We start from the raw sequence: 12,318 nt of genomic DNA on the forward strand, positions 1-12,318 counted from the left end.
CACAATGGCAGGTCAGAGTTCCAGCACTCCAGGCAGACCTATGAGTCCTGACAGTAGTAGAGTGGCAGCCTTTTCTGATTTTTATTTATATTTTTTAAAAAGTTGGTGAGAGTGTGGCTTATGTTGAATGTTCCCTTCCGTACTTACCTTTAACTGCAGTCTGCTGCTCATCTCAAGTTGGCATCTTTAACTGGACAGGGAACCAGTCTCTGTGCCATTAAGGAGTCGCCACCGTGAAAATCCCAGGTCATTGACTGTTTTCATCCCCCGGGGGCAGATTTGGGCACCAGAAACAGTCCAGGCTCCTGTTTCCCACACCCAAAGTAAAAATTCAGCCCTGCAAGTCTCAATGAGAATTTTTCAATCTGATTGGTTAAAGAGTCTAGCTGCTTCCTGCCTTGCTCACTAGTGCCACATATGCCCTGTAGAGGGCACCGTACTAGGTCAGACTCCAGATTAGAGCAAGTCTATGCTCTAAAACCCGAGAAAACTCTGTGGGCAACTCTCAGTGAGGTAGACAACAACAGCCTTTCCTTTACTATCAACTGCAAAATTGGACAATGGTGTTATAAGAAATGGAGAGAAGACAGGGCTTTGCTACCAGCCTGAACTCTGATCTCAATAGGATGGCAGTAAATATATCAGTAAAGCCTTTTAAGCTTCCTTGTCTTTTAATTTATTTGCTATTGCTGACACTTGGATTTGTGCCCATTGTTCTTTCTTTTCTCCACCTCTCACCCCTCTAAGGGAAGATTTAATTGAGGTGTTCAAAATTATGAAGAATTTTGGTTTACAGTGACAGGAGGGTTGGTAACCAGAGGACACAGATTTAAGGTAATTGGCAAAAGAACCAGGGTGGAAAAAAGGATTTTATTTAATGCAGCAAGTTGTTTGGTCTGAAGTGCACTGTTTGAAAGGGGTGGTGAAAGCAAATTCAACAGTAATTTTCAAAAGGGAATTGGATTTCCAATTGAAAGGAAAACATCTACAGGGCTATGGGTATAGAATGGAGGAGTGGAATTAATGTGACAGCTCTTAAATTATGGGCTTAATGGCCTCCTTCTCTGCTATATGGTTCTGTGAACAAAGGCATGCCAGAATGGTCAAGAGCAAAAATGATCTGACTTCATGCAACAATCAAAATGCCACCACCATTTAAGGTGAGGTTCTGGATCAGCAGAGAGGCAGATGCAGAGCTGTGCAATTTGCTGTAATAATTCCTGTGGCTACCATACAACAGAATGTCTGGAAATACAGGGACAGAAACCAATTGCTTTGGCCTGAAACTCACCTCCTTTCAGCCATGCTACAGGGGTGATCCACGGGATGTTGCTGGGGATTGTTCAGAAGGCAACTATGCTCGCAAACACGTCCTGAGATCAAGAAGGGTCATTTTAACTAAATTCACCAGGCAGGAAACCCACAGGATCAGGTGAACACTGGTTTTATACCCCTCACAATGGGCTGGATTTAAAGCAGCCCATTTTGGCGGGAAACATGGTGGCTTAGTCTAATTGATCATGGGAGAGGTCCTGCTCCAGCCTCTCAACAGTTGTAAAACCTGCCCTGATTAAGTCAGAGGGTGGAAGGGGCTGACATGGGATTCTTACCTGCTGCTGGCAGGTAATTAGGCTCATTAATGAGCCAAATGACACCCATTATCCCTGAGCCCACCAGAATTTAGTAGTGGCTCAGGGATTAAATGGAGGCCATATGGCTTTCCCGAATCCCGGAAGGCTGTCTGTTTTGCCAGCGGCCTCCCGGGTGGCTCCCACATGGTCAGGCACTCTGAAAACAATTTGCTTCATTTGCCTCTTTCCCTCTCCCATGACCCCCATCCCACCTTCATTACCTTTGGTCTGGGGTCCCATGATGATCCTGGGCAACCGCTGGGTGCATTGTTGCAAGCAACCATTGCTCCCACTGACAGTGGCATGAGAAGCTACTGATCTGTGCATGACTGGCAGCCTTCAGCATGCCAGCCTTTCATTGTTGGGGACCTCAATCGCTGGGAAGGCCTGGCGGTGGTCACTTAAATGCCTGAAGGGCACTTGATTCCATTAGACCTTCCCCACAGAACTGACAGGAGCTTCAGGACCACAAATCCTACTTCCACATCAGTCAATGTTTCAAGTGGTCAACCTGCTGCATGTTCTTTGATCTGAAATGGTGACGCAATCAATCATGGGGCTGGCACGCATTTCATGAGCATTTGTCTAATGTGACAGCAATCCAGTAATAGGATTAGATACCTTCATATAATTGCAAAGCAACTTGATGTGAGAGGCAAGGATCAATAAAAGAGTTACTGTGAAGTCTCCATTTTGTTTTCCTTTTAAGTTCAGCCTCGTTCAAGGAAACAAATACTGTCTGATTGTTACAGGTGATGCTGTATGCTGCAGTGTGTCTAATATTGCTGTATTATATGTGTTTCTAAAAATAACACTGCAGAGCAATAGTTTGTAAAATTATGTGATGTTTTGGGATGATTATGGCTCATAACACAAGTATGCACTATTGTATAATGCTTTTACTAGTCAGTGTGGTACTAACTGTTAGACACTTACTGTAGAAATTGCCCACGTGGAGATAAGTACTAACTGGATGGGTGGCTATGAATTGTGGCAGGAGGAAATAGCATGTAGGGTGGTAGGTGAGCATGATATTAGCAGTGTCAAACAGGAATGGCAGGAGGAGTTGGCATTCATTCTGGGTTATATAATTCGATGAAACAGAATATCCGCACTTGCCAAAACTAAGAAAAATGAAATGGTTTCTGTTTTCCAGCAACATACTAGAATTTTAAAATCCCACAATGCATAAAGCAGTGCTGACAGAACAAGCAATGGAAACCAATTTCTATTCTATATTGGTAAGCTGTGCAATTTTAGTCAGTTAAACTCCAGCACTATCATGTGCACACTTGTGGCGCCTAAACTTTAATTTTGCTAATTTGTGCCAAACCTCTCTGGAGTTAGGTAAGTGCAGTAAATACCTAAGGAAGAACAAGTGCAATCAGAAATGCTGCCAGTGTAGATTACTCAGTTTCTATTTATGAGACTTAAGTGTAATGGTTCTCTGTGTATCAGACAATTGGCTGGCCAAAAAAAGGACCTCAACAATCCTGGTCCTATTTGTTTATGATTTTACCTTTGCATCCATTTGCTAAAGAAACAGACATGGTGGATTAAATAAATGCTATGTGAAGAAGACTTTTAGACATCCATTCATCAGTGCATTGTCTTCAAACTCTCTTCCTGACACCCTGTTCCAGTTGTTGATCAGCCTAAGTGTAAAGAAAAGCTTTCCAGTGCTTGTCCTGAAGTTATTGTTCCCAGCCCTGAATCTGTACTTACTAGCCATGCATACTCACAAATTTTGTTCTGGGATTACATTCTTTAAGTATCTTATACATCTCTATAAGAATGTCTTGAAATGCCTCTCTTTAAGGCTGGTGATCCGTAACCTATTATTTCTCAGATCTCTTTAAAACCCCAGGAATCAACCTTGTTACTCTCTTCTGTATCACTTCTAGGCCCTCTGCACAGGAATATTGAATTCCATGCAGAATTGGCAGTGTCAAGTTAGAAAATCACCCCTTTATCTCAATACTGAAAGTGATGAGTTTACTGTAACTCCCAGGTCCCTTTCAAAGTCTGCTTCTGCTGTTTATTTCCTTAACTATAAACGTATATTGTTCAATCATTCCATCAATATGTATATCTTGGTATTAATATCTTATTTAATTTGTCTATTCAATAACAGATGTAATTCCTTCTGCAAAACATTTAATGTATTCTCATACCAACTGATCTCCCTATTTTACAGCTTTAGCACAAATTGAATTCAACTGATTTGACAATATACTCCCAGATCCTGTTTCTCTTACTAATATCTACTTCTGTTTGTACTTGTTAAGCAAATTAACACCCAAGTCTCCATCCCCTGGCAAGTTGTATTCCACCTATGCAGTTTACTGACTTCTTATTTCAAGTTTGCAGAATTGGCCTAATTGAATTTTACTTGTACCTGCTCAGCTTAGATCCAATACTGTCAAGCTCTCTTTGTAAGTCAACTGCATTGAGACTGCAAATCCATATGCTGGGGGAACAGGAGGAATTCCAATACAGAACTCTCCAGCAGTCAACTACATTATCTCATCATTGCAGTCCAGCTACCTTTACTCACTCCCCTTAGTTTATGCTCATACCTTTGTGATGACTTGGGGACACCAGGCACTGTTAGTGTCCGACTCTTGTACGGTGAACAATGTCCTTTAATTGGTGGCAACTTGCCATGCTCTGTTGTTAAGGTATTCCCTTCAGAATCCACATCTTTGATGTTGACTGAGGGCTGTGAGGTAGCATGAGGATCTAACAAAGTAAAGAAGCAGATAGATGGAGATGAAATATTGACCGGAGTGCTTGCTAAAATACCGTTCAGATGTTCATTCCAGAATGAATATTCCTTCCCCTTCCAAAAAAAATGCTTATTTGATGCCACCACATACAAAACACTGCTTCAGATTATCATTGAAAGATGATACATCATCAAGGATGATCTATCCTGGGAGTGTGACATTGGGGAACAGAATAAATTGTATTGTAAATGCAGTACCTCCAACATACTGACTTTACACTAAAACTTCTGGAGGGTTTCTAAGCCAGTACTTAATCAGGGACAGATCTTTCCACTTCAGAAGATATCTGAGTGATAATCTCTCTTTAACTGCTATTTACTTTAAGAATTCCATGTCTAGTATGCAAATTCTCATTATACTTTTTGTGGTTTTGCATGATAGATCATTATTTTACTTTTTTAAAAGGGCATTCCCTGCCTGAGGCCTTCTGCCACTGTTTTCTGATCAGGCTATCAGTTTGTTCAGTTGTCGGGTGTGAAATAGAACAAAAAATAATAATAAGATATTGCATTAAGTTTGACAGTATCTCTGCACCCTGGTCTATCCGGGTTCTTCGGCCTATTTGGCCTCTCTTGCACCCTTCACATAAATATCAGGTCCGTTAACTCTGTTTCTCTCTCCACAGATGCTGTCTGACCTGTTGAGTATTTCAGAATTTTCTGCTTTTATTTTAGGATTCCAGCATCCATAGTATCTTGATTTGGTATCAAAGCAAAGTGAGACAATTGTGAAATAAACACTTTAGTTAAACGCTGGGAAAGAAGAAATGCAGTGTGCATTGACAATGAACTTAGAGACCTGGTGCCAGGGCAAAGTGTGAGGTGGTAAAGCACCAATGACTCACTAAGTAGATATTATCCAACTTCTGTTTCTCAGCCAATAAGGGTCTCCTGTTATGATGCTGTCCAGGAGTGCTTCTCAGCTTTGTGCTGTTGGATTTGTGTGGTCAGAAAATCATAGCAAATGAGGTATAGACATTTATTTAAATAGGTTCAGTCACAATTTTGCTGGGGTTTCTGAGGGGCTAAAAGATTAAAAAATGAGGGTAAGTTTATACACCCTTAAATATAGAAGTTTAAGGATGATCTCATTGAGGTGGTTAAGATTATTAAAGGAGTTAATAAGGTAGATAGACACTTTTTCCTCTGGTAGGGAAGTCCAGAGCAAGGGGTCATAGCCTTAAAATTAGAATGAGGCTGTTCAGGGATGATGTCAGGAAGCACTTCTTCATGCAAAAGGTATCTGAAATCTAGAAATCTCTCCCCCTTAAAAGCTGTTGAGGCTGGCATTCAGCTGAAAATTTCAAAACTAAAATTGATATATCTTTGTTAGCCAAAGGTATTAAGAGGTTATAAAACAAAGACCGATAGACGGAGTTAAGATACTGGTCAGCCCATGATCTATTGAATGGTGGAGTAGGCTCCTAGGTGTTTCTGGCCTATTCCCGCTCCTTTGTTCTTATTTAAACCTGCTTTTATAAATCTTGTCTTGTGAACATCAAATACTTTAATCCTCAAGAAATATCAGAGATGGATGCTAAGCGATTGAGCTTCATGCCTCAGGAAAATTTAAGGAGAACAGTAATAGTTCACTAACCCAATCCAGAAATTCCAAACATTGTTTTGTGCAAGTACCTGAGACATTGACCATACCACAAACAAGATTGAAGTTATACATGGACAGGACTCAAGATAGACAATTACAGACATTCACACAGAACAAAACATTTTGATATATAAGCAATCACCGACATAATGCACATTATGTTCACCTATACAATGCAATGGAGACCATTCCTCAGTCAAGAAGTTGGGGTTTATGACCCCAGATGCTTGCTTCCTAGGGCTAAGTGGAGGTAACCGAGAGCTGGAAGTGCGGTAGCTGGGCACATTGGGTAAATCTAAAGCATACTGGGAATTAGGAGTGGCGCTTCTGGGTGTCAGTGGCACATCACGAACGAGATGGACTAACTCTACGTCTTTACTTCGTTTAGGCATGATAGCAGTTACTAGGCACGTCTGAGACTGTGGCTCGAACAAAAAGGAGACTGAGCATCTGTAACTAAAAAGCATAAACAGGTTTAAGTATTGAGTTCAAGGAGACTATATAGTGCAAGCTAGACTGTAAAACACAGCATACAGCTTAATACAGATGGTACCACAACATATAATTATAACACGCTGTGCACTTCATCTCAGACTGCATCACACACCTCATCTCAGACTACCATATACCTCATCTCAGACTGTACCACATTCCTTGTCTCACCATGTATCCACACAACCAGAATATCCACACAACTCATCTCAATTGTACCACACACTTCATCTCAGACTATGCCACACACCTCATCTCAACTTGTACTACACACATCTCATTATTGCCCGTACCACTCACTCCATTGCAGATTGTACCACACAACTCAATTCAGACTGTACCACACACCATTGCAGATTGTACCATACAACTCATTGGTAAATTTATCACACATGGTACAGTGTGCTCCCACACACTGTTGTTTCATACATTCATTATTGTGCCTATGCAATGGATACTAGGGTTATAAAATCTGTCTATATTTATGTTTTCCACAATTTATATATTTTTGTAAAGTTTATACAAACAGTGGTCAGACTTGTTGCACAGCTACTACTCTTGTTATACAGTTTATATGTTCTTTAAGGCAAGTCAATGTTTGGAAAATGAATGAATGTTTATAAAATTTACACCAGAGGGAACACTGTCATTCCCCTTCTCTGATCATGTCCTACAGAAATGATTTAAATTTACAAATTTGTCACAATGATGTAAACATTTTTTCATGCATGGAGTAACAGATTAAGCAGAGTTACATTAATGCTATAATATGCAACTGAAACAGCTATATACAAATATGGCAGATTTGAGGAAGGTGCTAGTTTGGTACAGAATAAAGTAACCAAAGTTAATTTTATTTAAAATGAAGTATTATAGATCAGGGGATTGAGTTTCTGCTTTGGTGGTGATCAGCAATTCTGGTACCTATTGCACTCGTATTAGTTTTCTAAGTTCAATTTTCTGCTGAACTTAATTTGCAGAAATCACAAAAGTAAAATCTTCCATGAGCCAGTCCAGTTGGGCAGCATGTTAGGACATAATTGTATATTTAAAAAAATAATCCTGATATATTTAAGAATGGTAACCAGATGCAGTTTTATTAATACAGCTGAAGACAGGTTTATCACAAAAAAAAATTACTAAGTGTCTAGTCCACCAACTGTGAGTAATCCAATCTCAAATAACTGAAAATAACTTTGAAAAACTAAAATACCACTTCATTGGTGTGCATCAGTCAGTTTGTCAGTGAATTAAATATATTTTAGTGTTCAAGGGTTATTAAAAGGTGTCTATTAGTGCCCTTGCATCTAAAACAAACCCTTATTTTTAAAAGTCTTCTAGAACATCTACAAACAGGCACAATTAGTGGAAACTTGCCATGGTGATAAATTTGATCTTGTGGCTTGGCCAGTTCTGTAGATGGCCAGCTTTCAGTGCAATATTTTTAAAACTAGGCAAAAGATCACACAAATTCGATTTGCACTGGACTTGCACTTGAATTTCCTCAATCTTTTGCACTGGTTTAGCCGATTTCAGTCAAATGATGTTGAAGAAACAGCACAACCTAAGAGAAACTCAAACCCCTCCCCACCTGATTGCTTGGACTGACACTGCGCTTTACAGAATTTCCAATTGTTTCATTTAAGTAAGACAGCAAAACTGAAAATATTGACACAAAATAAATAAGACATATATAAAACTGGAAGATGAAATTAAAAAAAACATAGAATATGGAAAATACAAAGGTTTTGTGGGGTTACACCCAAAACATTAACTTATTTTTCCCTTTCAGAATCTGATTGACCTGCTCTGCACTTTCACTATTTCTTGTTCTAATTCCAATTTTCTAACCTCTTAATCTTTTTAAGCAAATCAGTGAGCCATGTTAGACAGGACTGTGGATTAGTGATCTGGGGCTATAGCGTTCTAGCCCTTTCTCTGACTGGTGCTCACATCAGTGACAGACATACTGCCCAGGAGCAGAGACACAGTGAATTTTATCTTCTAAATCTGAAATTAGATGATGCCCATTTTGAATATCAGTTCTAAACCTCAAGGTCAGTCAACAGATAGAAAGATTTATTCTGTGCTTCAGCTGTAATAAAATTCTAAGTCCATTTATAAAGTTCACTATCCACATCATTCAGAAGAAATCTTCCTTCAGAGTGTTCAAAAACCCATGTAGCCCAAAAAAACATAAATGATACATTAGCAGCAACCCAACAACATCTTCCGCTAAGTGCAGATGTTTTGAACACTTACATCCTTGATCCAACTCAATCTTCAAAATCTCTTCCTCCTTAATTAAAAATAAAAATGAAAAACAGTCATCATGAACAATGAAACATTTTATTAAAGATCTTCACAAAAATGTTTGTCAAGTTTCTTTTGTTTGTTTGATATGAAATAATGTGTGAATTTTTGAGCATTCTCATGTGTGTGTGTGTGTATCTCAGACTATCATTCTGCCGATGTTAATGCATTTGGGTACAATTTTAATATCATGGCCATTATGTTTTGCTTGGTATACTGTAGTTCTCCTGCCCTTTATAAAAGAGAATATCCTCTGATTTACTGTAAGATACATCACAGGAGATTTACTAGTAAATCTAAAAAGAGAGATTTATGATACAATTATTTTTAAGAAGGGATTATCTCTTTAAGAGTAATGTTATGATCCTACAGGTGGTGGGCCATGATGGCATTTACCCTGTTGACCCCTTACCTGCTGATGGGGACTGGTCTCAGCTGCTCCTGGCACTTGATCTTCAGTGGCCGTTTCATCGGGTTTTGGGTGCACAGTCTGATGGCTCCCCTCTGGGCAGATGTCAGTCAGGTCACTGCAAAATACAAAAAGGAACGGCATAGATTCTCCATCTTTATTGCCGAGGCATTAAGCATCACCTAGTCGGAGCCCACAAGACAACTTTGCCAGGAGGTTCACATAAATCTAACAGACACAGAAAAAATGTGGTTTGATAGTTAACATATGCATGGCAGTATGATTAGGTCAGCTGGTTTTGATTGCCTAGAGGGTTTGGGAAGGTTAGGAAAGAAGTTTCCAAATGTGTTCCTTTGTTGGGCCTGTTTTCTTTCTGTTTTTGGCCTCTCCGGGGATTACATGCATGCTGGTGGATATAAAGTGCACAGTCATAATTGTCCAGCCTACATGAATTTGGGGCAGGGCTGATCTTTACACCAGCTGGTCTTTTCCTGTCCACCTTTTTCAAGTATTTCAACTGAGGGAAATCAAATGGATTCTGTTTTCAACATGTGAATCCGCCTGACAAATTTTCAGCCCTGGATTTTTACTTAGAATGTGTATGCAGCCCACAGGGACTGGACCAAGTGGCAAGCTCACATTCAGGGCACCGTATGAGGTTTGGGAATTAGTTTTTCATGTTCATAACCAGAGTCCTGCCTGAACCCAGTTGGAATTACTAACTGGCTGCCGGGTGGGAGGAGGGAACCGTCCCTGACACTAAGGTGGTTAAGTGATAATAAGGAGACGATTGAGAAGGTGGCAAGGGGACTCTGGCAACAGAGAAAGCCTCAGGTATTATTGTGGACCTGGAGGTTTCTCTGGTGACTGCGCTAGGATTTTTATGAGATAAGATTGCTACCTATTGCTCCTGAAACCTGGGGTAGATTTAAAAAAATCCCCCCCAGGGGTAAAATAGGAGTTGTGGATCATCGGCAAGTTATATTTAGTGGGGATAAAAGCTGGATGAATTCGACAACAGACAGAAATCCACAACATCAATCTCACAACGACGGGCAGTTTAAAGTCTACACTTCTCGATTGGCACAGGAAGGCGGCGCAAAGAGCGAACTCTGCTCCTATTTGAACCCCTAAGCCGACAGCCCATTCCGGTCGGGCGAAGAGCGGGATTTTCCCCCCTGAGTTTAGCTCAAGCGTTAAAAGACGAAAATCTATCCCGGACAACGGCTGCTTTAATGCTTTGGGGAACAAAACATTTCTCAACAAAGTGCTCTTTAAAATAAGACAGTGAGCTTTCTGCTAAGAGATGATTGATCTACATTACCGCCCTCCGGATGAAATCTCCCTTAATGCAAAGATTAATGCTTGTTTTACAATTTGCAGCTTCTCTGGAAGCTCGATGTCTGACGCCCGCTGGCTGCCGCACAGATGCGGGTTTCCCGGGTGTATTTAAGCGGATTGATTTGGCAGGGTGAGCGCTGCCGAATCTCCCGAGTCTCTGTCTCATCAGCACCAGAGCCTTGCGGACAGCTCCCTGCCCGGATCCGGTTGCTAGGAGACGGAACGCGAGCGGCAAGGGTTGCTTGGAGACAGCTGGAGGCTCGAGGAGAAGACGTCAGGAGTTAGCTGTCTTAAAGAGAAAGATACAGAATGGCCAAACCCATTGCATCAGTTTGTTTTTGCACAGTAAGTCACATTGCAAAACTGCATCCATCGCTGCTTCCAACAGCATTAACACTTCAAGTCTTCCTACATATAGATTCAAATCAAGCATCATGGAAAGCAAAACATGTTACTTAAATCTACTGTGTAAACAATTCGAAAAAAAATAACTTCAAGAAGCATTCGATAAATTTCAAATCTATTTTATTGTCCAGAAAAATAATAGCTGAAAATAAAATATAAATCATGTGTCGAACTGCCAATCACCCTTTGTCCACACTCATTCCCTTATCATCATCGCTCTTTCTTCTCACACCTTCATTCCCCAATCAGTTAGGATGCCCTCTCAGTTTCACTTACTTTCACTCTGTACTGTTCTAGCTCATCACACAAAGACCCCCTTTCCCCTCACTCTCTATCTATCTCGCTCGCCATCCTGTCAAAAACTCACTTGATCTCCCTCCACATGTTCACTCTCTCGAAATGCTCACTCTTTCTCATTCCTTCACTCTCTCAATCTCTCACTTTCTCAGTTAAGAATTGGAAGACTCACGGCATACGGTATAGATCCTCATTGCTCTCATCTTCTTCACATACCCGCATTGGTCTGACAGGCAAATCAAAAGATATTTTTTCAGGGGGCTGCTGTAACATAAACCACTGCAGATATTATGAGACATAGGTGGTTCTGAAAGATGTTGACAAAAAGCTTCTCAAAATATGGAACAAACAGTAGCACATGATCCACCTTTCTTGACACAGATATTGATTTACCCATACAAATAGGAAGACACACACAAGCACAGAGCCTATATCTACAAACACACATAAAGAATTGGTGTATTTAAATAAATGCGCTCTCTCACATAGTAGCATTGGGGTAGATTTTCAACTTGCTGTCCAGGAGTAAAAATAATGTTTTGATTAGTCACTCATTACAGAAACTCCTAATGTTCATTTACAATGCATATAAACTTGGACCGCTTTTATAACACAGACCATTTGCAATGCCAGATTTAAGTATGGACCACAAGTTGGAAATCTACCCCATTGTCTCAATTATCACTAGCTCACCCCTTTCCTGACATGCTGATTGATCTGTATTCCACTTGCTCTCAAAAGCCCTTTCACTTTACAGTGACACCTTTTCTTCACATTTGCCATTTGCCACTCAACACTTGACATTTCCTCTCAATCTGCTTGTTATTTACTTGCTACCCCTCTCCTTATTTGCTCTGCTCTTCTAGGGACATATGAACAGGAATTCACCCCTTGAGTCTGTTCCACAATACAGTGAGATCATAGCTGATCTGAATCTTAACTCCCTCCACATGCCATGGCTCTATATCCTTGTATCTCAAGTCTGGCATTGATCTCAGATTTATAATTATTAACTGAGCTAGCATCTACTGCCTTT

General features: G+C 40.3%; 1 protein-coding gene across 1 annotated transcript in view; it reads right to left on the reverse strand.

Annotated features, from left to right (window-relative positions):
• The window catches only part of LOC121280034 (cyclic nucleotide-gated cation channel beta-1-like), an 83,042-nt gene that overhangs the window by 62,423 nt on the left and 8,301 nt on the right, over positions 1 to 12,318 (reverse strand). The window contains exons 3-7 of the mRNA XM_041191664.1: positions 10,614 to 10,832; positions 9,243 to 9,357; positions 8,725 to 8,816; positions 6,192 to 6,481; positions 4,211 to 4,373 (exon numbers count right to left, since the gene is read on the reverse strand). Of these exons, the coding sequence (XP_041047598.1) occupies positions 4,211 to 4,373; positions 6,192 to 6,481; positions 8,725 to 8,816; positions 9,243 to 9,357; positions 10,614 to 10,832 (879 nt within the window). The remainder of the gene's footprint in view (positions 1 to 4,210; positions 4,374 to 6,191; positions 6,482 to 8,724; positions 8,817 to 9,242; positions 9,358 to 10,613; positions 10,833 to 12,318) is intronic.

Source organism: Carcharodon carcharias, chromosome 7 (assembly GCF_017639515.1).
Source record: "Carcharodon carcharias isolate sCarCar2 chromosome 7, sCarCar2.pri, whole genome shotgun sequence".
Lineage (NCBI taxonomy): Eukaryota > Metazoa > Chordata > Chondrichthyes > Lamniformes > Lamnidae > Carcharodon > Carcharodon carcharias.